We start from the raw sequence: 25,790 nt of genomic DNA on the forward strand, positions 1-25,790 counted from the left end.
AAGAATTATGTTATCTCGCTGTAAACTCAAAAAAATTATTCATTCTATGAATTAATTGTAATTTTATTTTGTAAAAAACTCAGATTTGAGTAATTTCTTAACATTATCTTTCATCGATATTTTAAAATAAGAAAAAGTCGGAAATAACAACATTCTTCGCAAATTACAGTCATCAATCAAAAATTATGCATTGTCATTTTTACTACAATAGAAATATCTGCATGAACATCCTGTATAAGAGACATGACGTTATAACGTTAATTGTATACTTTAAGTTTTTGTCATGGATAGAACCGAAAATATACCTGCTGGATCTTAATTTGACAGTAGTATAAAACCTGTTTAGCTGTGAAAGTTCGGTGCGTGAAATAAGAAAAAATTGCTCCGTCTATCATTATTCTCCTTTTATTCAGGCCTCAGTCTTGGCTCCGTAAACCTTCCTAGAAACAGTTGACTCAAGATAATATAAATCTCCAATCTTATTTCTCTTACTTATAAACATCATTCTTTTATCTTCAAAAAAATTCGAAAAGTATTTGTAGAAAGATATTGATAAAGATATTAAACCTCGCATAGAAAGTGAAAATAATCTAATCAGGATTCTTCCAACTCGATTAGTTCTCGCTAACTTTGAAATATATGCAACCTTACATCTTTTAATTACAAACACTATTTCCTCATCGACAAATAAATATATTCAATAATCATTTCTTAAAATATATTTAGAAATATATTGATCCTTTTGAAAAAAAAATAAAAATAATCCAATTAGGTTTTTCCAGTTCGTCTAGTTCACGCTAACTTTGAGCGTACAATTATGCAAATGAGGCCATGAATAGATAAAACTTTTCTTGTAAATCGTCGATGGCACAAATTTACGCACGACTCCTTGAAACCTGTCTTGCATCGTCGTTCACCTGCTGCACAGAATACAAATAAAGAAATGCATAGTAACCATGGAATAATTTTGAACTGTGTAAAATGGTCAATTGGTATAAACGACCTTTTATTTGAATGATATGGAAATTGAAAATACAATTAATGCACTTCGTAGCCTGATTGATATCAGCTGTCGTTCGTTCACAACTCAATGACGATCGTATCGGTTCGTATGCGTTTCCTCAAGAATAGCCTTTCATAAATAAAGTTCCCGTCTCATCCTTCGCCGTGTAGTCAGGATCGAAAGTGGATTTTCCACGGTGATTCTCGGTTGCCTCGCGTTTCTGTGAATCCACTTTTATAATACATCACTTATCTGCATACAAACACGCGAAAAATATACGTCGTGCCATTTGCAAGCATAAAATGCACATCTCATATAATTGATTCCAACGAATTTTAAAATTCCTCTGAAATATTTTTTCGTTATAGGAAAATTCTAACAGTAAAATCGAGTACCGTAAGATTTTCTTGTATATTCTTTGATCGTACCGCGGCTATATATAAATATCCAAAGTGAGTTATATAATTAATTATCGCTCGAACGAACCAATATTTCTAATTGTAAATCACTCGAACTATTTACATGTACGCCTCTACGTCGAATAACTTTTAATTGTGTCAAGGAGAGGATGATTGAACAGAAAACAAATCACCCTGATGATCGAGACAAATAAACTTCCATTTAAAAATAAGATATAAAATGAGTGGTCAACTGCGCGCTACGTGACAATTACGAGGAGGGATTTCCCTTTTTGCGGCGTGATTAATTACATTGTTGTGCCGGTGGTACACGGTGGCGTCTCGATACCTGGCCAGATACTCCCTCGCTTACCGTATCACCATTACGACGGCAAAAAACAAGCGTCATTGCCCGTAGTCGCATCTCTCAGTGGAGACACGTGAGAAAGTAGAGACGTACAAGACACAGAGCGAGCTCACGTATGTTAAGGCCGTGTAGCCGGTTATTATGTAGCCGATATGGTTCCGAGGCAATTAATACTATTGTTATGATTCAGACGAATACGTCATGTGTGCTTGAACGGCGATGCAACCGCCGCGTTTCGATTAGTATGTATTCGACCATAGAGACTCGCGGCTGCTTGCTCCCTGGTCCTGCTCGCCCTGCGAAACGAGCACCGCTCCGTTTGCGCATTAATGGCTTTCTAAATAATGTCTTGGGAAATGTGTGCGCGCCTGCCACCCGGAACGGATGTAATTAACAGTTCAGTGTCGTGAGAGTACATAGTATGGTATCGACAAGTGATCGTTCGATTCGATATGGGCTCTCTACGTTTCGTTTAATTCGCTGATTGCAGAAAGAATCCTAAATTCGGCGGTGATCGGGCAACAGATATGGAATGCGGTGGAAGAACTGAAATGCACGGTAGTCGCGCGGTGATTGTGTAAATGTATGCACGTTGCTGTGACTCAATCCATTGGAAAGGAAACAATGATAACGATGGACGTTCGTGAAAACTGTGTAAGGATTCTTTGACTTGGTTTTGCGACGAGGTGGCAAACAGCATTTGTAACAGACGATACGGGGAGTTTAGCGAAACAGGAAACGAGAGATAAATAAGAAATTATGCCGAACAATAATCTAGCTGAAAAAGAGTCTCCAAACAGGAACAGTATTTTGATGCAGGACGAAAGAACATCGGGCGAGAGGTATAGCAAGGGCAACACGGTTTCCATCCAGAGGAGCACCGAAGAAATAGCCAGTAAATCAAGCAAAGCGACTCAGATTGATCTCATCCAATTGTCTTACGGTACACAAAGAATCAAGCCGACTTCTCTGGCTTATTTGCCCAGACAGGCGAGCGAATCCGGTTATCCCTGTTACTCCAAGAACTCCTCCTTATGCCCGTCTCAGAGTGAATTAGTTCTATCGCCAAGGAACAGGAATAGTCGTTATGTAGCTTTAGATATGAGATCTATGGGTAGTTTCCCATTATCAAATAGTCATACCTCGGTAAATAATATGCCATACACATGTTGTTGTACGTGTGTGGGGCCACCTGTGCCTCCAACATCTTCCTCACAGCAGACGGAGGAACAAGATGGTCCTGAGGGTCTCTCATGGAGGAGACTTCACATGAGCAGAGCTAAATTGAAAGCAACTGCAACAACGTCAGAATTATTAAGCGGTTTCGCTATGGTGAGCATCACATCTCGTCGTAGTATATAATCGTCTATTAAAATTCCTCGGACGACTGTTTACGCAGTGGTGATTAATTACGCTATTAACCGTCCACACGTGGCCCTTGATGATCCTAATTGTCGATGCGCACAAATATTAGATATCGATCCGACAACAGAAACGTGTATTGATTTTAATCAGTGAATTTTCGTGACAGAAGGGGGAATTCCATTATAACAAATTTCAAAATGCGTGTTACTGAACATTCTAGCGAGTAAATATTTCAAGAAAATCTGTGTTTGTATAATCAGAAAATCCACGACGGGTTACACAACGTTTCCTGAAAATCATTAGACAGAAGTGGACGACAATTCCGTGTAATCTTCAGTCTCGTCTATGATTACATAAGACAAATATCACTTTCTTTAACAATACACCTCGGCTTGACGTAGACATAATTGATTTTACAATGGGTTTCGCAAATAGCGTCGAATCTGTGATCTCATTCGTAACCGCACGTACAAATCGTATAAATCAGTTGACAGCAACATTTCTCGGAAGATACTTGTTTTTATTGGCCGGTAATAAAATCCGATGTAACTTTCATTTGCTTTTTTTTTATCTTTCCAGGTAGCTATGGTTGAGCTGCAAATAAATGAGCCAACCGCGGTGCCGGAGTGGCTGTTTGTGATGTTCGCTGTTTGCACAACCGTCTTAGTATCAGTACACATCTTTGCTTTAATGATAAGCACGTATTTATTGCCCAATATCGAGGCCATCAGTAAACTTCAGGTATCTCGGCTTGTCACGGAATCTCCTCATGAGAGAATGCGCGGCTTCATCGAGTTGGCTTGGGCATTTTCTACGGTGTTAGGATTATTTCTGTTCTTAGTGGAGGTGGCTATACTGTGCTGGGTGAAATTCTGGGATTACTCGTTCACAGCCGCCACTGCCAGTACGATTATAGTTATCCCGGTCCTTATAGTGTTCATTGCCTTCGCCGTTCACTTCTATCATTCGTTAGTTGTATACAAATGCGAGTCCTCGGTATCTGATATGAACGAGCTGGAGAGCATCAAGAGAAATTTAGATAACGTGACGATGAGACAGAGCAGCGTATGACGATTCTGTAAAAGATTGCCATTGACGTTCATTGATCGTTGAGTCCTTGCCTCCTAAAATATGCCCCAGACTGTACGTTATTTACTCGCGTTTCATTCCGTAGTATCGTAATTGTACTTAATGATATATATCCGAATACACGTAAACAGTGATGAAAAAAGAACACACGTAAGTTTATTCAATAACTTTACTTATTTAACGCGAACACGCGCGAGGCGTGATCGTGTTTTTTTATTATATATAAAAATGTACATAGCTGTACACATGCAAGTCGAGAATTGCAACAGTACAAGCAAAGTGCTCTTATAAGTATATTAGCTATATTATTTTAGCATTTAATTATATTCTATTTATGACTTATAATTCCCGATTTCTTCTTTTAAATGTATTTTTCTCATTTACCTTGCTTTTTATTTCATACATCGTATCACTAATATGTATATATATAATATATATAATATATGTCATTTTTTTGTCACTTAGTTTGTGGGAAAACTGAAGGACAGTCGAGTCTGTTATTTATGTACATGCTTCCCATTCTGAAACTTGTTATCCTAGTCAAAATAAATAATCCATCAGACTTGAAGACTCTCGTTAATTAAAACGTGGCTCGTTACGTAAGTTTATAAAAAAGAAAAAAATATAATTTTACACATCTTTCATTTTCGCCATAAACTAAGTTATAATCTTATCGACCGATATTTTCTATATTGTTATGCGTTAAATTCTGTTTGTACAAAAAAAAGCAATACTAATTAAAGAAGAGAATTAAAGCAAGAACATGATACAATCATTTCCCTATATGAAAAAGTAATTTATTGATGCAGCCCTAATAACGAAAGCATTGAAACACATTTTATTATTGCATGATATCTCTATATAAAGATATACATCATGGTTTTTTCTCTTTTTAACTAAAATGTTTAACTAACTACTTAAATTTGTTGAAACAAAATTTTATTCAATAAATCGCATCTTTGATTACAAAGTGAACGAAAAATTGATGATACAAAATTAATGCATAGAGTTAACATAATATAGTATGTATGTACATTCAATGAAATAAAAGAACTCAAAATATACATTATGAAAACATTAACCCTATATTGAAGAAAAAAAAAAGAAGAAATAGAAAGAAGAACAAACCATAAAATGAGTTTTAAGCTTTCTGAACTTTAATAGAACGGAGTTAAACGCATCCAGTTTATGGATGATCTCAAGTCTTCTTCTTTTATGTTTACAACGGAAGTAGTTAAAATATACTTTATCACTTATATCCTTATATCTTATGAGAGAAATATGTAGATATTTCTTCTGTACGACTCATCCAAAGATTACTTCATCTAGACGAGTAATGAATGAGAATAAATTGCTTGTGCTATGGACAGGTAAACGAATAAAGTATAGGAAGAATCACAATTTTATACAAAAACTAATTAGATTGTATAAAAAGGAGTATTTTTATCAGTGTAATATTTAATATATCGTATAAATTGCTTAAATTCCTTTCATCCACGTTAACACAAGCAAGAGAAAAAAATAAAAACAATCACATATGCAAATAATCTTTTGTTCTTTTTTTTAAAGTTTAGAATTATTAGTGTTTGTACATTAATCTATATTAATTTAACATTAATCTATTAACCTTATAAAAGTAAGGACAAAATACTTAAAAGAAAAATGAAATATCGAAATTTTTCTAATGAACAAGATTACAAGTATAATATTCTTTTCTTTTTTCCTTCGTCCACGTTACAGTTTAGAGTTTACTTTCTATCTCAATATACAGGTGTACAAGATATTGTATTTCTGTACCCAATGATATACTGCACCTATCATCATATTATACCATTCTAGGTGCAAAACAAATTACATTACAGATTAAGAAACGTATCGCTTTCCTTAAAATATTCTTATCCATAAAATATATTCACAGACCAAAATTCAAATATACATATATGTAATTCGTTCGTAATCTTTAGAATGTGATGAATAAAGTATTATAAAAACAAACAGTAAACAACTAACTTTTTTTAGATTCTAGATTCCTTCGTAATCTACGGTAAATAATAGGAATTATGAAAGCAATTAATTTACTTTGTGACACATTGCGTAATATTGTATTATATATCATATTATGTTATATCATATCAATCTATGGTATTATAAATTGAGAAAAATTAAACAAAAAAGATTGATTAATTATATCTTTTTGAGAGACCTCTAAATATGTTGGCTTTCATACAATTTACTCTCTCCTTCAGTCTTGTTTCTAAATAAACATATAAAGTCTTTCTGGTGCCCATCCATAGCAAGAGCTTAGTTAAAACACTCTATTTTTCCATCATAAATCCTTCTTTCTTATCACGAAATAGTCCTTGAAAATCAAGACACAAATACGCAATTTTCTCATTTTTTTTTTTTTTTTTTTGTTGACAATAAAATTCTACAACATCCACTTTTCATTCCCCTAAAAATTGTTTGCAATTTTACATCGTGCTGTACAAAGTTAGCAAGATGTTTGGCAAGTTGAAATGCTTGCTGTTTATCCTAATAACGAACTGTAAATTTTTGTTCTTAAGTTTATAAAAACCAAAATTTATATACACGTTTGTGTAGAGAATGCTCTGTTCAATGCTAGCTCCAAGTAAAAGAAAGTCACAACCTACACACATACGTTCACTAGATTTTCATGGAAATCGTCGAATAATTATTAAATTACTCTATCCATAACTACACGTTACATACAATTAGTTTGATATTGATTGAACAATAAATTAAAAAGAACCTTTCTGCGTAAAGAATATCACACACATTTATAACAGAGTTATAGCAAAATTATTAATATGTATATGTGTTATTGGTTTAGTGTAAAAAAGAAGGAATACAAAAATTGTGTATTATGAAATATTAAAAATTTGTATAGTAAAGCCATTGTAAAACTAAAAAAAAGAAAGAGATACCTATCCGTTTTTTGTAAGTGAATTTCAGAACACGTTTTTACGTATTTACTAAACCATGAAAGAGTAATTAGTAAACGGTATATTACTTTACCATTTACTTTATCTATTAGACGTAATTCATTTATTTACTCAACATCGAATTTAAGACACAAAATGAATACCAATGACATATTGATAATAGACAGTATTCTAAATATGCTTTCCGCAAATTGCTTTATCTATCACTTTAATAAAAAAACTTTGTCGTAATTTGTATTGTATTCTTAATATCATATTAAATCAATGTCGTAGTGTAGTATACCTTTACGTTTCCCATGTATTAAATCGTAATTTGCATTGTGGCATTAAAAGACGCATGTGTAAAAAAAATTACTTACATTAAATGACATTGATAAAAATAAGGACGTTATGATAAGTGACAATGGGATTCTATTAGTAGCTTTCCTCCCATAATGTGTAATATACACAAACCCATGACTGTTGTCAAACTTCCATGTGTTTGGAAGGTTGTTGAGATATGAATGGTTCGCTCCACATTCGACGTAAATCTCCCTGTAAATATCACATTCGTTACAATTTACGTCGTTTGCATAAAAAGAAATTAGAAGTACTATGTAAAAGTACCTTCAAATATGCCATTGTGAGCAATGGCAATAAAGTAAAGGGCACAAGGTACAATAAGGCAGGTTGCGCAGCTTTGAACACCTCAGAGCTTACAGTAGCAGTAAGTAAACCAAGAAAATAACCGATGAGTGAACAATGAAAATAACTAATGCGATTGATGTGTCGTGGCGGTGGAAGTCCTGTTTCACAACCACCGGGCAACAATTGAGTCTTTTTGTACGCGTCATATCGTAAAACGAAGCAAAGCAGCAGGCCTGGCATAACAACATCGCCAAGACCTAACATTGAAAAATGTCCTGCTTGATGCATCGATGGAAACACTAATTTCCCAGGTAAAGGAAGTTTTGGTGCTTCTCTTGCTACACCGCCTAAGTGCAACCTTCTAGCCACAAGATTCACTGGATTATCTGCTGGTCTAGTTGCTACCTGTAAATAATAATACATAAAACACTTTAATACAAACGTCCATTTATCGCAAATTTGTTGAAACTTACCTTAACCATTACGTTTGTGCTGAATATATAAGACGAAAAGAAAACCCAGAAGACATCATAAATGAGTAATCCAGTTAAGAGTATGGTGGATACCTTTAGACTAGGTAATCGAATAAATGCAATGAATGCTACACAAAGTCCCATACCCATTGCGTCCATGAGTAGCCAATGTCCAGTCAGTACCCATATGCATACTATACTCACACTCAATGAAAATGAAAGTAATTCTGCACCAGTAAACCTTCCACAAACACCAAAGGATATTTTATTACCATCCGAACATGGTCTAATGATATATTGACACATGGGCAAAAGAAGAAATGCCAACGCAACTGCAGCTACGACTGCAAAATAAATGTCCTTGATTAGATGCTATTTTTTATATGAATGATAATAATAATCATAAAATCTATCATTCTATGAAACTTACTGGCTGTACAGATTGCTACAAGCATTTGCATGCTATCAAAAAAGAAAAACATGACGAGTAGAGAAATGGAAGCACCAAGAGGTAGACAAAGAGCATGCATTGTATTTAGTGTTTGAACTCTTCCATTAGCACCATCTGCATTTGCTGTGCTACTGTTACTCAAAATTCCAGTCAATAAATTATCACGTTCCTTTTCTTTTTCTCTTTCTCTAGCTTCCTGTTCCATGTTTAAAGATCGGAAACTGCCATAGACTATCAATAAAATTGATATTAGGAAAGTGGATATCCTAGATGAATCCATTATGGTATAAGCCCTAAAATGGTAAATGACCGTTGAACACCAGTATTAACTTCAATCAAGTACTACTTAGTTTATTACTCAATAATATTTTGATTCTAAAATAAATATTAATTGTAAGACTAACCACTGATAGTCAATTTGATACGTGGCCATCTTTAAAAATGCCTGGCCAAAGCATGAAACGCTATGCTAGGACACCTTCTGACATTGAGATGTCCTATTTGAAAGTGCTTTCTGCCTGCACTAACCTACATCAGAGATCATCTGTAATCACTATAAATATAACGCGTTAACATCTACAACATAAAAATCTCCAAAACAGAAATACATATAATACATAGCTGCTGTACCTGCAACGCTGTGCATTCAACATTGTCAGTAATGAAATTAGGCCTTGTGTAACTTCGGTCACCCCCTTTAAAAAATAAAACAAAAATACAACATCAGTGATATTAAACGACGAAATAAAACAGTCAAAATTACTACCAAGGTAATTACATAAAGATACGGAGTCCAGTCATCTAAAATGGGAACGCAAAAAAAAAATAGTAATTCAATAGGTCAATGAGTTTTATGAGTTTTCGAAAAGTCGTGTAACTAATATGGCAGTGATCGCAACGTGAGAAAATGCGCTCGGAATGCTCGCAATAACTCAGAATAATTTACGTCCATCAGTAAAAACCACTGAGATATTAGACGCGGAAGACACTTTCGTACAGCTACTTTCAAACTTTCGCTACACTCGTTTGTAACAACCAAACGCGGTGCAAGTGTAATATGAGCTACGATTGCTCTTTTACGAGATGTTAACGCTAGCAGTAAGTTTACTGCAATTCCACTGCCATTTCATTGAATGTATCATAAGTAAATGGAACAAATATTAGAAAGAAATGAAAATTATTTGTAAAACATAGATGTACACCATTTTGGTAAACAGAAGGGTCACGTGACTAGCTGTGGCCCCAAGAGGTTGCTACTCCCTTACCCTAGATTATGTCTCGACGCGATATTTTAGAGACCCAGACATCTCACCTGGGCGGTCCGAAGTTTGGCCCTTTTGTACGTTCTCTCATCACCTCATATATTCACGATTTCCGTGATAACGAGTAAAAGTCACGAGAGAATACGAAAACACGAGAAAAGTATATTAGCGCGCGATCGGTCAACTACCACAGTTAACTACACAGGTCAACTGTTGGTTGACAGGCGCAGACCTGCGTCAAGATTCTCTACTGGGTGTTCGAAATGCATTAACTTTAACAAATTAATATCTGCAATAGTAAGGCAGTAGCAAGCAGCATGTACATCCGTTTCGTTTATTTTAAATAAGCAATACTTTTTTTTTTAAATGTACAAAAGGTATTTTCGACGAATTTCTAATATTATCTGCCAATAATGAATTTCACGTTGAAACATGCAACAGTCGGTGCACGAAACTGTGTTTCATTATGTAATAGTTATATATTTCGTATATTATAATATAGTGAAAGAATGATTATATCCCTTTAATTACAGAGTATATTTAATTTAAAGGAAAGTGTCGTAAATTTACATTAATGAAATAATTTTTAAGTATTGAGTTATAACGGGGATTTTTATTGTACATTTTACCTTTTTCTTCATAATTTCAAGAAAATTTAGATTACGTCAGTAGAGCATATGTATTTATATACATATAAATCTTGGGGATAATGTATGTAAGAAAATTATATGTCTATACAACTTAGCATTTTATTTATTAAATTTTTGACTATATTGGTAGTTATATTTATGAGAATCTTAAAACACTTAACAAAAATGCTTAAAAATAGCTTTATTTTAAAAATAAGTTCTCATTAGAAATATCAAAGAGGAAATATATATGCATATCATAAACTGTTTTATATTATATATATATATATATATATATATATATATATATATATATATATATATATGCGAAGTAAGGGAACGGTACTCGAAAGGTGACTTGTATTACGGATTAAGAAATATTTTAAATTTTGATTTGATTCAATGAAATTAAAATTTACAACCATAAACTAAATATAACACGTATGTAATATCTTAAGAGAATTTGTATCATTTGTACTAAAATACCGACTGAGAAGAAGTAGTGGTTTTTGCGTCCCCTGTGATTTACAGTGATGATTTTAGCATGTTTTTGATGACGGATGACGGGAGTTGAGTCGGTAACGTTGGTATTCGTTTTCATATTATCGATAAAGTAAAATAACATTGAACTCTATCTTTCATAACTTTGCTTATTAAACCTTATCGAAATAAGAAACATTAAATTATCTGAATCAAACGATTAATACATGTAGTCGATTGAAGTTTTCGCATTTCTGTGTTTCGTATATATACACTACGAATACGTGAGGTGACTACCTAGTTATTAATACATCGAAATTCGTAATATACTCTTCGTACGGTAAAACGAAGAGGCACTCGAACACTTCTTACTCGTGTGATCTGCTCAGATAAATTAAGAGCTTGGTTTCATTTGAAGATAATGGTCAGTATCAAACATCTAATCGAAGAGTGTACTGAGTGCTTCTTCATGACATTTCGGGCAATTCGCTCCAGCAGAACGTACGCATATTTCACCAAATGACAGAACGAATATCTTTTCGTTGGCGTGTTCGTTCTAAAAAGTACGTAAAAAAAGAATTTCGTTAGATTCCTGTCGCGTGATAAATCTATCCGTATGACGTTAAATAATTATATGTATGTTCCATTGTTTGACTTTGGCATCGTCGACTATGACTTTAACACATGTGACATGTATAGAATTCTCGTTTTAAGATCAAATAGGAAAACGTCAAGAATGACAGTGACCCAATACGATCTTTCTCGTTTCGATAACAACTAGTAACTTTTTTCGTTAACTTACAACCTAGTTTCGATGTAGTCCAAATAATGCTATGAAAACAAAGACAACATATGCTACATATTGCAAAAACATTTATTACAATTTATCTCTCGAAATTCATCGTGTAAAGATTCTTTATGATCACATAAGCTATCGATTATTATATTTGTTTGTGATACACTGAAACGATCTTTTCTCATGAAAAATAACGAGAAGGATAGAAGGAGAACGAATCGAAGAAATTTGCAAAATCACAGATTACCCGTAATCAAATTTGTATGTGTTCGTATACACGAACATTATATAGGTGACTCGGTAATAAAGGTTAGGCGCCGTCACTAAGGAACGTGGCAGGTTACCACGCTGTGCAAAAGGAGAGACCCATACTATATCCAAATACCGTGCTTTTAAGGCACGTTCTTCGAGTCTGTTGGTATCGCTGCTGGTGTTATTGCGACTAACAAACAGTGTATAAGTACGAATTTCGATCTAAGAGCGTACAGTCTGTGGGCTGGAAAAATACCAAAATGGTGGCTGTACGATACGGGTGATGTGTACGCAGATATTGGAGTGCATTGTAATTTCAGGAAAAACACGTGCGAACACACAACATATACAAAAATGGGTGACTCGAAGGCGCAACACGGTACACAGGAGATGAAAGGCTGGCTCTTTAAATGGACTAATTATTTAAAAGGTTATCAACGAAGATGGTTCGTCCTGTCAAATGGCCTACTGTCGTATTACAGGTAGTTTTCTATGTGTCAGTTACTTTCGTTTCAGTTTACCTTCACTTTTAATCGCGTGTTCAATCACGCCAAAAATCAATGTGATTTCTATTCGTAACGTGATTATTTTAACACGGGTTCCAGTCCCGTGATGTGGTTTCCAACAGCATAATAACAATTATTGACAGACAAAATTTATTTGGATACAATACGGAGCTGTTCCCTTTTTTTCATTATTACATACTTACCAAAGCACTGTGTGTATATTTTCTAATAGAATCTTACACTTTCAAGTTGATCTTATATCGGAGTAAAATTTGAAAAGAAATTGTAATGATTACTGTCATAGCTATATAACCTTAATTAGGTATTTATTATTTACATATATATATTAGATGAAAATATAGCCACATTGAGTTTAGTTTATAATGTTTTACTTCTAGTTAAACAAAGAAAAGTTATAAATTTCTTGAATGAATCTATTACTTCTATGAAATGTAACATATAAGCATAATGTTATGCTTATAAACACATGCATGTTTACAGCTGCATGCGTATGCTTTCATCTTGTGTATTATATATGTAATGCTATAAGTACAAATATTTGATTTTCAACTTAAATATGACACTAAGTCATCGTGTAATTATGGTTCAAAGAAAAAGATCTTGCATTGAAAAGTTTAAGGAACAGCTTTGGATTACGTATCTGACATAGTGTTCAATCATGCTTGTGATTCTGTCAATGACTTAAACAGTTGGTATTTAAAAACACAACAAGTGAAATACAATACTAAACATTTAACAGTTTGAAATTGCATGTATGTAAGCAGCCAATGAAGGCTGGATCATGGATATTATTGATATGGTTTATCCAAGTATATTTAACTGAATCTTAATCATGATTTTGTCCAAAACTCATATTTACATATTCCATACTTATCCATTTTAGTTTGAGCAACATCCTTGAGCATGTACATGCCGCAGAACACATTGAGATCTACGTTAAAATGGTTGAAAAGCATTGAAAGAAAGAGTGGCTGGTCGCAAGGACCATATTTTTTGTGTGTATATATATATATACACACATACACCCACATACATACATACTCGCTTATATATATCACACGCATCAGAGAAGATTTATTGCATATTTGCCTTTTTACTATTCTTTTTTTCCAGTACAGCGAAACTTTACGTTGAATGATTTTTGGTTTACTTTTGTATATAGTTATGTGGGAGAGTAAAAAAATCGCTAAACATTATTTAACCATCGTTAGTCACGTAAAAAGTGTTGCAACGTTTTATTTTCGCGGACGAAACTTAGGTCACCCCGGTCTCACAGTTACCGGTTGTGGATACAGGTGAGATAGTTCTAAACGAGTATAACGTATATGTCGATGATTCCACTATTCTATTTCTTTATATTTAGAACATGCGCGTTCCCTGACAACATGCAATGCCCACATCTTTTAATTTTCCGCTTGGCACAGTTGTGTGATTTGAGTTTGCAACGCCTTTCCAAATTGCAAAAACAGAATGTCCTGCAACTTTATTTTTACACGAATTTTTCAAACTTCGTGATCGGTGAAACTGCTTCTCGCACAAAGTGTGTACACGCAACGCACGAACGTGATGGTTGCACTTTTGGCTATATTGCTATGTAAACAGGAGAGAATAGAAAGAAAAAGAGACTAAGTGAATGTATGTGTGTATATGAGAGAGTGTGCGAGAGAGAGAGAGAGAGAGAGAGGGAGGGAAGGAGCGAGGGAGAGAGAGAGAGAGAAAGTAATCAAGAAACGAAATATGAAAGAAAGAAAAGGAACATCGCTATATCGCGAAAATTCATGGATAAACAGCGACAGAGATACAATTTTTTCTCGAAACAGATAAAAAAAATTATCGCTTCGATACAATATTACACAATGTGAATAGGGTCTATTTGTTTTATGGACTGTTTAGGGCTGAACCAACAGGGGGGCCAAAGATATCAACACGACGCAAGCGGAAGGCTGGCAGAGCCTCCGAGTAAGTAAAATTATCGAAAAAACCGAAATATCCTGACTATTCTTTGAATCAAACTTTTTAATTAAAACAGACAAAGACGATGTTCGAGTTTTCATTTTCATTTCATTATACAGTCCTTGCCATATTATATATATGTATATGTATATGTGTATATACATGTATATATATATATTTGAGCTACGTATTATTAATACAACGTTGTCAATATTCCTAATAATTTTACTTGCTTCCTGTCCATTTCTTACCCTTTTATCATAGATCTAATTTTACAGACCGATTCTCCTCAGTCCACCCCTCTCTTCTTAATTAAATCTCAGTTACTCTAAAAAGGTGGTAAAACTTGTATATTTTTTATGTTCTATGTGTACATATATACGTGCATATATACATGTTTACCACACACAGATATAAAACACACACACACTGCTTTATATTGTCTAATAGTTCCAGTTCTGTTGAGGAGGTATTCCGAAGGTCTTTGCAGACCGTGTAAAGCTTTTACTGGCTCGTTGGGAATGTTCCAAGAAATAATTATAGCACGAATAGATGAGCTGGTATCAAGGAATACCGATAATCTTAATTTGTCGAATAGTTTCAACAGAGGAAACAAATATTTATTTCATTGATTAATTCTTATTGACGCGGTTAATGCGAATTTTCCTCGGTCAACTTATTCCCTGTTTTACATAACGTATGCAGAATTTATTCTTCCTATTCTACTACTTTTGGTTTCGTAATATTCAGACAGTGACGTAATAGTCTTTTATTGATGTAATATCTTCTTTAATATTAGCAAAGTAAGTTTAGTTTTTTTTTTTTTTTTAAAGAGTAGCCTTGCTATTTAAATGCCAATATTTAATAACATTGATAACTGTTCAATTGTCTAAAATCATCGGTCAGTAAAAGCATATATCAGATCCTCCAAGATACACTTTGCACTTTAATTTTCTCTCAATTTATACTAAATTGTTGTGTTTAGCCCAGTCATTTTATCTAATCGTTTACTCGTTACGCTTGGAACAATGTGCAACAGAACGACAATAAAACGATGAGATGCGATTATTTTTATGGATATGTATTTTTTATTCCTTGTTCTGCCTTTTCGATGTTTTACTTATGCGCACAATTTATGTTCGTACGTTTTATATACCCGCACTTCCCTCGCCCATCGAATACACATACGAATCCTCTACAATCGATAGATTTGAATCACATAAGTACATGTACCTCACACTGCAATAAAACACATAGTTAAGATTACTTACTTACTGTCAAATAGTTTCGAAATACAATGACGAGTTCTACAAATTTTTATCATAATAGGTGGAAGGAGGAAGAAAATCAAAAAACCAGAAGAAACAAATTTTGCGCGAATGCCTGTGGTCTATGCGGACAATATGCAATAATAATTTCTGAACGCGTTAGCATGAGTATGATTATTCTTTCATCGTGTACAAAGTCTCGATCCCTTGCGTGTTAGATTTAATTCCACTGACCCTAAAGTGCATGACATGATCCGCGAGCTATCTGTTCCCCTTCTTTCAATCATCAGGCCGGCTATTGAGCATTGTACATTCTTTCTTTCTTTATTTTTTTTTTTCCTGTACTCCTTTTTGTTTTCTCTTCACACAAATTACACCATTGGGTTCCTTTTTTTGTAGATTGTGTGTAAGAAAATATGGTGGTGTCATAGTCGGACAAATGGTAATGGGACTGCTTGGAAAAAGAGTTAATCGACCTCCTACTAATTTTATTTACACGAACTTCGTTTTCAAAGCTCTTTGAGTATTCACACCATAGTGCCACAGATTAACACAGACTGTCGTGTGTTCATCTCGTTTGCTACGCTGTACATGTTACGGTGAAAGTATCTAGTTTGATAATTCTATATAATAGATAGATGGTCCCATAGCGTGGTTCTATAGAAATCTCTTGCGGTTTCATAGAATCCCTGCAAGGAGTTACGGTTAGTCATCAGATAGAACCTAGCGAACGAAAGAAATGTTTGCGTTAATAGTGGAATTTTATATAAAATTTCCTTTGTTCAAATAAAACCTCAATAAGACCATAAACTAGATTTACTGGCCTATTAAAGTCTAATTTCGAAGAAACCAAATTTTATATACACCAACCTGACTAAAGAGATTTTATTTGTACAAGTTTCGTGTTACTGTAGAGTTAAGCGTACTCTGTCGCCTCGTTTCAGCTGAAGTTCACAGTAAAACGATCACGCGTCTAACTGAACAAATATCAGAGCCTTCTTGTACAGTTGAACTAATATTATTATTAAAATTTGACAAGTCGCAAGTTGATAATTAAAAAGGTACAACGTTACAAAAATAAATCTCATAAGCTACAAATTATTTGATTATCTTATTTATTGTAACAGATCTAAATTTTTGCTCAAGACAGGACCAAGTTTTCCGAGATAGACAGAGAATGAGAGAGAGAGAGAGAGAGAGTCGGAAGGATTAATTACTTTCACGGTAACATGTACAACCTCGTGCCTGCGTATAATCTAATTACGTGTAATCATTTCTGGGGCGAATCAAAAGTGTTTTATTTTTGGCTTGGATAAACCTCAGGCTTGCATTAGACGCAGCAAACGGACTAATTTTGCAAACTCACGTCTGTCTTTCTCTGTGTCATTCGGTTCTCAATCGATTGAAGAATATGTCCGGGGAACTGTCGCTATTTTCCTTCTCTGTTTAGAAATCCCACGGAGATGTCGCACACGTGCCGCGGCACGATATCCTTGCATGGGGCCTTAATACACACCGTCGACGCTTGCACGTTCGTTGTGAGCAACGGTGGCACGCAAACCTTCCATATCAAGGCGGCGACAGAGGTAGAACGTCAGCAATGGGTCACGGCCCTCGAGTTGGCGAAGGCCAAGGCCATCCAGGCGATGGAATCTGGTCTGTATCAACGAAATATCATCCATTTTCTATCAGGCGTTCACCAGAGAGAGAAAGAGAGAGAGAGGGTCAGGGGGAGAGAGAGAATCAATCGTCAATCTTTGTCGATTATGTATCTACAGTAGCTCGTCAAAATATTTCAACACTTATCAGAGAAAATTGTATACGACACATTTTGGAATCTCGTTAATACTGTAATGAAATATTACTATTATAATTATAGTGGTAAAATTTGAAACCGATCTGGTAATGTATATAGAAGTTGCAAGACATCTATAGCAAACATAAATTCAGTAAATAGTTGGTACACGGTATGAATAGCCATTGTACAATAAGTGTTAAAGATAGTCTCACTGAATATTCAGGCTTATGAATATACTGGATAATTGAATGTTTAAATACTTTTGCGATCTCTGCAAAACATTGAGTTCTTTGTAACTTATGTGTACATTTCTACGTACAATTTATCGCTACAATCATGATAGTCGTATTTTATTGCGGTGTGAAGGAAATTTCAAGACGTTTTCTGCATAATTTATTCGTACATAATTAGATACGCATAATTTATTTGTAAAAAATATAATTGTTTAAATATTTCTGCAAGTTACTGTAACTGAAAAAGGGCTAGATTGGGCTGGAACTTGGAACTAACAGGGAAAGTTCAGCAGCTGAAAAATGTTAAATTATGCAGAAATGTAGTTTAAGTAATGTTAGCAACAACGTCGCTTTTCATTTCTGTAAACGAACGATTCATGGGGCTGTAAACACTCTTCGAAACAGTTCTCCGTCTTGATCTTCTAACAAACGAGGAAATGAAGAAGCTCAGTCGTCTGAAAAGAGAAGTGACTTCGTTATTTCTAAAAATGGAATTTATCACGCTCTCTTTAACTTTGAATTCCACAGGAAATCTAATTTTAATCGTTAAAGGACGACGATGGTCGTATTTATTAGACTGATTGAACAGTAGGTGTCTCTTATTGCGAATATTAGGTTTGCAGACGATATCGGTCGATCGTCAATATATAATCGAGTAATTATATATAACTTTGATAGACGATGCACGATTTTGATTTAGAGTCGCATGATTCCGACTGATTTTTTCTCTCTTATGATTTACTGGCTACTGATACTGAGTAGGAAACATTTGCTATTTGAAGAATCAATGAATCTATTAACAGTTTGCGAACCGTATGAAATAGCATTAAAGGCAATTGTCTATAGTAACTCTTCTAACATTTACGCAATTGACAGCCTGGTAGTTTTTCACGAAGATAAATGACGATTTAATCGACGCGAGATACAATTATGTAATCATGAAAATCTTAATTGTAATTTAGAATTAGACATAAAGTAGATTTATATTTTTTCAATGCTATTTTTTTATCTAAAACATTTAAGGATACGCTCAAATATTCTTTATGGAAACTGGTCGTCCCTGCAGTATCTGTTAACTAACGGTTACTGACTGCGGAATTTTTATGCGTCTGTGGAATACTTAAAAATGCACAGAATGCATAAATATTCAAAATGGAATACTGATCATAATATTTCACTTTTATAATGAATTTCATTTTTTGCAGTTGTGAATTTTACAAGTTATTTGCTAAATATTCTTAATATACCAATGATATAATGATCGTTCCTACCATACAATTTATAATATTACTAAAAAGATCATCAATCTTTAGAGCATAATAATTGGTATCTCCATTGAAATTGTATTATTATAAATTTATAAATTTGCTTTCTTGAATACATAATTTTTTCTACACAAATAAAGTATTTCAATAAAAGATAACGCACGGGGAAGTCTGGATGATAAGCGAAACGAAAAGAAAAGCAAACACGTCTTGATCTACATTTACAACTACATTTACTTGTGTTTTCCTTTGTTATCGATCTCTGTTGTTACACAACATTTCCTTTTCATTAACAGATAATACATTCAAATACTTATATATTTGTACACAGATATCTTTGTCTATCTATTTTATCTTCATCCTTTAACTCAAAAGAAATTGATTTCGCAATTTAATAAATGATACTGAATCATATGTAATTGTAGAAGACGATATTGAATTATAGTCACGTTCCCTTTTGTTGAAGTATCATAGACAATAAAAGATTCTCCGTTGTCTTTAATAAAATATTGAGTTGAACGAGAGTTAAATTGCTCTTAGAGGACGTTAAAACAGTTACGTTATGTAAAGTAAAATTTGTTTCAGAAGAAGAGGAGGAAGAATTTCAGGATAATGATAGCCAAAAACCAGAACAAGTTACTGTGAAGGACTTATCGCAGCGCTTAGAAAACTTGCAGGCCTGTAATGATTTACTGATAAAGAAAGGGACTATGCTTCAGCGAGTTTTAAACGAGCTCGAAACGTTGGAGCCCCCGTCGCCTGAGCTAGCTGCGAAAGTCAAGACAGTCAGTGAACGAGCCACGCTCTTTCGCATCGCGGCCGGTGCTATGGTTAATGTAAGTTGAAAGGCCATCGTTAAGACTAATATACAGATGAAAATTTCTGGCCAACGATGTATAAAATTAGCTCATTCGCTGCGCGTAGCAACCGTGCAGCTTTGTCGCTAAATATTAGGTTCAAAAGACTCCTTCTTATGTGCTAATTAATATTTCTAAGCAGTTTTTAATTTATCAGTGTAGTTGCTTATGTTATTGGTTTGTAGAATACAACCAAATATTTATTTCTATTTCCATTAAATTTATAAAGTTATAAAAATCTGAATATTATATTAAAGATATTGATTTTGGAAGTATATGTATATTTATAAAATCACATAGAGAACTAATTCTGATTTCAGGCAAGTCACGACTACTTGCAACTAGCGCAGCAGCAGGAACCAAAATGGAAGAAGATGCTGCAGCACGAGCGTGACCAGAAAGTGAGAATAGAAAAAATGGTCGAGCAATTGGCCAGGCAACATTCTCACTTGGAAGAGGCTGCGCAACATGCCCTACCCTCGGCAGCTCCAGCAGGGGGACACAGAGCTTCGCGTAATAATTTCTTTTTTTATATTAACGCAATTGCTAATGCTGTAATTAATATTTTGATGCAAGTGTTGCGTTTGCGAACAGTCGTTGCGTGTAACGATGCTAAGAAAGACGGACTCGAGTGTTCGTTCATTTTCCACACTGTGCCGAGCTTTTACCTTTGTACATTGTACGCAACACAATACTCTGATTGTGCTATAGGCCTTTTAACTCTGTAACATTGACCTGAGATTCTAATAGAAATGTATGTTAAATACACATGGTCACATAAGTGTGTATCTACCGAGTGTGAGATGCTGTATTCATTAGATAATAGTGCACAGCTGCATAGTTTCATCTTACTTAATATACCGACTGTTTGATCATACGCTTAGCTGTGTAGCACGTGAATTTGATTTTTCGCGCCTTCGAGTGCCTTATCGTTCTTTAACCAGATGGCAGTCGTGAAACTCTATTTGCTTTGAACGGTGTCGCGACTTACGCAGCCTAAAGTCTATGCATGCAAGACGTGCAGTACATTCTATATTCTACTACATATATTGTATGGCATATTACAGTAATGTATACAAGGCTTATATGTACATATATATATATATACATCTAGAGATATATATATACATAATATACACATGCACGGGTGTGCTTTCATTTCTCCCAAGTTTAGTACTTCATCAGACTCAGATGGCCTTGCAAATTTCCGTTTTGTGTGAATATTTTTTTGACAGCTTTTTTTCGCGACTTTACCATTAAATTCGATGTGATAAAGCTGAATCGAGCGTCGAAATCATCGACGATTGTGCGACGAGAAGATCAGTGGAAAGATGCTAAACTGATAGTTAAACGGGGCGAAGGGAAGAAGTTTATCATCAACGGGTTTAGAACGGTCCGCAGCTTCAATCAAATTGATAGCAAGGGCCAAAATATATAAGAGCGCCGAACTTATTCTCGAACGTAGCATAACCTAATGGGTGGTACATTATAGTTGCCTATAAAAAAAATCACAGTGTACGAGCATCTTTAGTGATTCATTATTCGTTACTTTAACCAGTACTGCAGGTGTGGACCGAGTTTGGAGGGGGTAGAGGACGGTACAACTTAATGGCAACAGCCAGTTGTCATACCACGATTCAATCGGTTAGGAAGGGGAGTGATACAAATAATAAGAACAGGGGAGGGGTTGAAGAATTATTTCAAAGCAGAGAAGTAAAGTGAAATAAATTTGAGCAGTGGCATGCGCGGTTATATAGGTTCAATAAATTTCTCACTTTGTGTTACACTTTTCGTTGGCGCGAAATGTGTTCCATTGCGTAATCTTAATAATAGCTTTAATTGTATTTTATGTTTATGTATTCGCGTTTTATCTCTAATTCTAACAAGGAATATGAGTCATGATATATAAAGGTTTATCTCCATTTTCAATTATAAAGTTTACTGTAAGATTGTAATTGAATAACTCTCTCTCTGTTTTATTGATTGACTAAATCTCATTTAGCTTTGCATATATACGTTTACCGCTACTTATTTAATTAACCATTCATTCAAACTAAGCAAAATTTTGGTTATCTTTGTAGATACAACAGTCACAACTTCCCCATCAGAAGACGAAGAAGATAACGTTGAGTTTTATGATGCACAAGAATCTGATACTTTTACCTTGAGTATACCCGGTGTCCAAGCGAATAATTCAAGAGATCGAACTGATTCTCAAGGTAGTGACGATGGCTCTAGTTCAGAAGGAGATCAGACACCTTTGCCTTTGTCAGATACAGCTACCACAAATTCCTTTCGCATTGTGACCGATTCTACAGTAGTAACTCCTACCACTGCTGCAAATACTGACAATCTGGACAATGTAAGTGAATTTTGCTTACCATTTGATTATCAAATTTTAATTAAATTGACTTTTCATTTATCTTTATGTAATTTCATTCATTTTGTATCAGACAAATTGGGAGTCTAACAATGGCAGCAGTGGCAGCACCGGGGTAACAGGTCTTAAACAAAAACGGAGAACTAGAGTACCTGAGAAACCAAATTATCCATTAAATTTATGGAGTATTATGAAAAATTGCATTGGCAAAGATTTGTCAAAAATTCCAATGCCTGTCAATTTTTCTGAGCCGCTTAGTATGCTTCAGCGGCTTACAGAAGATTATGAATATGCAGATATTCTTGACAGGTATATTTTGTCTCAATTTTTATTTATTTTATTGTGTATAAAAAAAAGAAAAAATATCTATTTTGATCTCTTACAGGGCAGCAGAATGTACAGATGGCTATGAACAAATGGCTTATGTTGCTGCATTTACCATATCTAGTTATTCCACAACTGCTTCCAGAACTGGCAAGCCTTTTAATCCTTTATTAGGTGAAACGTATGAGTGCGATCGAATTGATGATCTAGGATGGCGTGCGATTTCAGAACAAGTATCTCATCACCCTCCAATGTTAGCGCAACATTGCGAAGGCCGAAAGTGGCGTTGTTGGCAAGAGTTTACCATGGCATCTAAATTTCGTGGGAAATACCTCCAGGTATTCTTTATAAATCACTAAAGAAGCAACCTTTTCTAATATTGTAAACAAACGTTCAACATTTAATCCCGTTATGGCTCAATAGGTAATACCGTTAGGAACTGCTCATCTTGAAATGGAAGGTGGTACACATCACTACACGTGGCGAAAAGTTACTACTACGGTACACAATATTATAGTAGGAAAATTATGGGTTGATCAAAGTGGTGATACAGATATTGTGAATCACAAACAAGGTATCAAGTGCCATTTGAAATACACGCCCTATTCATACTTTTCGAGAGATAGTCAGCGTAAAGTAAAAGGGGTAGTCATGAACTCAAGTAATGAAGTTAAATGGGTAGTACAAGGTACGTGGGACTCGAAGATAGAAATCGCTCCTGTTATCAGTACGTCTGGTACACCAGACAATCCAGTATACAAAACAGGGCCTTACATACTCGCATGGAAGCGTCGTATGCCATCGTAAGTATTTTATTAAATTAAGGTTTATGTTAAAGAAGAAAGCTCATACATTTTCATGCATTATAATATTTCTACTATCACAGTGAAGATAGCGAAAAGTATTATAATTTCACCGAATTAGCGTGTCAACTTAATGAGCCTGAGGAAGGTATAGCTCCAACAGATTCTCGATTTAGGCCTGATCAAAGATTAATGGAAAATGGTGAATGGGACAAAGCGAATGCGGAAAAACTTCGATTAGAAGAAAAACAAAGAGCTGTTCGACGTGCAAGGGAACACGAAGCTGAAAAAGCGGCCGTTCAAGGTATTCTAAAAATATATTTTCTAAAATAATTTAAGGTAGAATTATTTAATATTGAGATATTTTATAATTGAAAATTTAATTTATATTAGGTTTACCATATGAAACTTACGAACCTTTATGGTTTAAGAAAGAGCAGGATCCTTACACGGACAGTCTGTGCTACGTATACGGTGGTGAATACTGGGAATGTAAGAGTAAAGGTGATTGGTCACGATGTCCAAACATATTTTAGCTTACTATATAATTATATCAATATTGTGACCGCCAATATACAATGCAGAAATGTTTGAATTTGTTTTACGCGAAGATAGCCGATTTAGAAATCACTGCTTCTGAAAAAAAATGCTGATATGATATAATCGGGTTGTTAGAGGACATGGCATAGTCGTTATTTCTTCCAATGAACTGGTCGAAGTTGGCATTCTAACACATGAAATGAGCGTTTTGTAGTATATCATTATTTCCATTCTCCTACACATCCTTTTGTCTGTTCATATTGCCGCTGCATCCCTCTCTTTTGTCCACTTTTCTAAACAACCAAGAACATTATCATATACTATCCATATGGCCCAATTAGCGCTTTGCATACAATGTTTGTATAGGCTTAAAAATTTCCTGTATTTCTTATTAGGTTCCATTATTAAGCTAAATGTGTCATAATACATTCACGAGAAATTCAGATACGATGATAAGCAAATAATGCGCGAAAATTTTGTTAATTCAGTTCATAACTGATATAGCAATAACAATGATAATTTTTATTACGAGAACATTAATAATATATTAGAAATTAAAACTATAGTTATTGGGAGTTTAAGTTTGAATACGAGAACCCGCTTAATGCAATTACAGTATTCACAATTTGTTTTAAACAAATTTAGGTATATTTAAATTTCTCTTTTTTTAAAAAATGGAACTGAATTCATAAGTTCTAAGAAGCCGATCGTAATAGCAATTTCGGAAAATTTCCATAACTTTCTGATAACATGGTTATCACGTATCCATCGCGGAAAGTACTTACATAGACTGTAAAATGTATTTTTGATGCTTGACGCGATGCTGAAGATATTTAAAAAAAATTAATTGAAATTAAATTTTTAATAGTATTGCTGAGTAAATTATAAGTAAGAAATAATCGCGTTGAATGTAACTAAAGCCTTATTGAATTATTTAAAGTAGATATTAATAGGTAAACATGTTTTTACGATATTGGTTATTTATACGTGTGGTGCGGCCAGACTGTTCATTCGATTGCCTCGTCTTAGCCTTTGCACAAAAACTGGATAAGAGGTGGCATTCGTTTACGTTGATACGACAATCTGTAACCGCTACGAAAAGAAATGTTCCTGCGGATAAAGTGATCGTAGCAATGAGAGAACTCACTATGTTGAAACATCATCTCGGTGATTTACTCGAATGGCGTATTTGTTACTATTTCACATACGGTGAAAATAAGAAAGAAGAAGCAGATGGTATAAATGAGTATGCTTCCAAAATTCTGCATTTTACCATGCAGAGGTAGACTCTTGAATGTTCCACAAAATATTGACTGGTTACCTAACCAGCCTAATTACTATACACTCCGTCGAGCTAATGTTACAAAACATAATCAATATTATTACGGGAAGAGTGTAAGGAGAATATAAAGTCACACTAAAGGCTCATAAGTTGTAGTAAGTTCTTTTCTCTTTCTCACTTCTTTTTTAAGGGAACGCTTCAACTCAGAGCATTAACATTCATTAAAAGCCCAGGTCCTTTTTCCAAGCTACATTATGTAGACACGCACACATCCATACACAGGTACAAACTGCGCGAGCGATTGTGTACGTACGTACGTACGTATGTATGTATGTATGTTTGTCTGTATGTATGTATGTGTGTATGTGTGTATGTACGTACGTACGTATGTGTGCATGTATGTAT

The 25,790-nt window shown here is 34.5% G+C and overlaps 4 protein-coding genes across 18 annotated transcripts; 3 read left to right on the plus strand and 1 right to left on the minus strand.

Moving 5' to 3' along the window:
- Positions 1-1,795: 1,795 nt before the first annotated feature.
- LOC117232669 (calcium release-activated calcium channel protein 1-like) lies at positions 1,796-4,984 on the plus strand. The gene is made up of 3 exons (XM_033492189.1): positions 1,796-2,164; positions 2,259-3,100; positions 3,713-4,984. The coding sequence occupies exons 2-3, from the start codon at positions 2,528-2,530 to the stop codon at positions 4,202-4,204; spliced, it is 1,065 nt and encodes a 354-aa protein (XP_033348080.1). The 5' UTR covers positions 1,796-2,164; positions 2,259-2,527; the 3' UTR covers positions 4,205-4,984.
- Positions 4,985-6,616: 1,632 nt separating this feature from the next.
- On the minus strand, positions 6,617-10,415 carry LOC117232668 (signal peptide peptidase-like 3). 4 transcript variants are annotated; one of them, XM_033492184.1, is made up of 7 exons: positions 10,049-10,403; positions 9,367-9,431; positions 9,141-9,289; positions 8,716-9,029; positions 8,286-8,629; positions 7,792-8,217; positions 6,617-7,719 (listed from the first exon to the last, which is right to left on the minus strand). In XM_033492184.1, exons 3-7 carry the CDS (start codon positions 9,167-9,169, stop codon positions 7,651-7,653), a joined length of 1,182 nt encoding a protein of 393 aa, XP_033348075.1. In that variant the 5' UTR covers positions 9,170-9,289; positions 9,367-9,431; positions 10,049-10,403; the 3' UTR covers positions 6,617-7,650. The 4 variants fall into 4 exon arrangements, with proteins under 4 accessions (XP_033348075.1, XP_033348074.1, XP_033348076.1 ...); XM_033492183.1 differs by having other exon boundaries at positions 7,651-7,719; positions 10,002-10,415; XM_033492185.1 differs by lacking the exon at positions 10,049-10,403 and adding an exon at positions 9,515-9,942 and having other exon boundaries at positions 7,651-7,719.
- An 832-nt stretch (positions 10,416-11,247) lies between these two features.
- LOC117232772 (oxysterol-binding protein 1) lies at positions 11,248-25,534 on the plus strand. 12 transcript variants are annotated; one of them, XM_033492403.1, is made up of 12 exons: positions 11,248-11,396; positions 12,476-12,637; positions 14,576-14,641; positions 17,354-17,559; positions 19,785-20,035; positions 20,377-20,569; positions 22,138-22,418; positions 22,510-22,745; positions 22,822-23,098; positions 23,184-23,563; positions 23,647-23,867; positions 23,957-25,534. In XM_033492403.1, the coding sequence occupies exons 2-12, from the start codon at positions 12,510-12,512 to the stop codon at positions 24,097-24,099; spliced, it is 2,382 nt and encodes a 793-aa protein (XP_033348294.1). In that variant the 5' UTR covers positions 11,248-11,396; positions 12,476-12,509; the 3' UTR covers positions 24,100-25,534. The 12 variants fall into 12 exon arrangements, with proteins under 12 accessions (XP_033348294.1, XP_033348297.1, XP_033348296.1 ...); XM_033492405.1 differs by lacking the exon at positions 11,248-11,396 and adding an exon at positions 11,517-11,531; XM_033492395.1 differs by lacking the exon at positions 11,248-11,396 and adding an exon at positions 11,538-11,670.
- On the plus strand, positions 12,644-14,569 carry LOC117232777. Its single transcript, XM_033492414.1, has 2 exons — positions 12,644-13,977; positions 14,046-14,569. Exons 1-2 carry the CDS (start codon positions 13,817-13,819, stop codon positions 14,278-14,280), a joined length of 396 nt encoding a protein of 131 aa, XP_033348305.1. The 5' UTR covers positions 12,644-13,816; the 3' UTR covers positions 14,281-14,569.
- Positions 25,535-25,790: the final 256 nt, after the last annotated feature.

Source organism: Bombus vosnesenskii, unplaced genomic scaffold (assembly GCF_011952255.1).
Source record: "Bombus vosnesenskii isolate JDL3184/JDL3185 unplaced genomic scaffold, Bvos_JDL3184-5_v1.1 scf7180000013293, whole genome shotgun sequence".
In the NCBI taxonomy this organism is placed as follows: Eukaryota; Metazoa; Arthropoda; class Insecta; order Hymenoptera; family Apidae; genus Bombus; species Bombus vosnesenskii.

Coding starts and splice junctions, on each gene's coding strand:
- LOC117232777 (XM_033492414.1), top strand. CDS start 13,817: ATGATTTTTGGTTTACTTTTGTATATAGTTATGTGGGAGAGTAAAAAA. Junction 13,978..14,045: donor GTTACCGGTTGTGGATACAG/GTGAGATAGTTC, acceptor CTTTATATTTAG/AACATGCGCGTTCCCTGACA.
- LOC117232669 (XM_033492189.1), top strand. CDS start 2,528: ATGCCGAACAATAATCTAGCTGAAAAAGAGTCTCCAAACAGGAACAGT. Junction 3,101..3,712: donor TATTAAGCGGTTTCGCTATG/GTGAGCATCACA, acceptor TTATCTTTCCAG/GTAGCTATGGTTGAGCTGCA.
- LOC117232668 (XM_033492184.1), bottom strand. CDS start 9,169: ATGGCCACGTATCAAATTGACTATCAGTG. Junction 9,030..9,140: donor TATCAAATTGACTATCAGTG/GTTAGTCTTACA, acceptor TTACCATTTTAG/GGCTTATACCATAATGGATT. Junction 7,720..7,791: donor TCACAATGGCATATTTGAAG/GTACTTTTACAT, acceptor TGATATTTACAG/GGAGATTTACGTCGAATGTG.
- LOC117232772 (XM_033492395.1), top strand. CDS start 11,627: ATGACAGAACGAATATCTTTTCGTTGGCGTGTTCGTTCTAAAAA. Junction 17,560..19,784: donor CATCCAGGCGATGGAATCTG/GTCTGTATCAAC, acceptor AATTTGTTTCAG/AAGAAGAGGAGGAAGAATTT. Junction 22,419..22,509: donor ATACTGACAATCTGGACAAT/GTAAGTGAATTT, acceptor ATTTTGTATCAG/ACAAATTGGGAGTCTAACAA.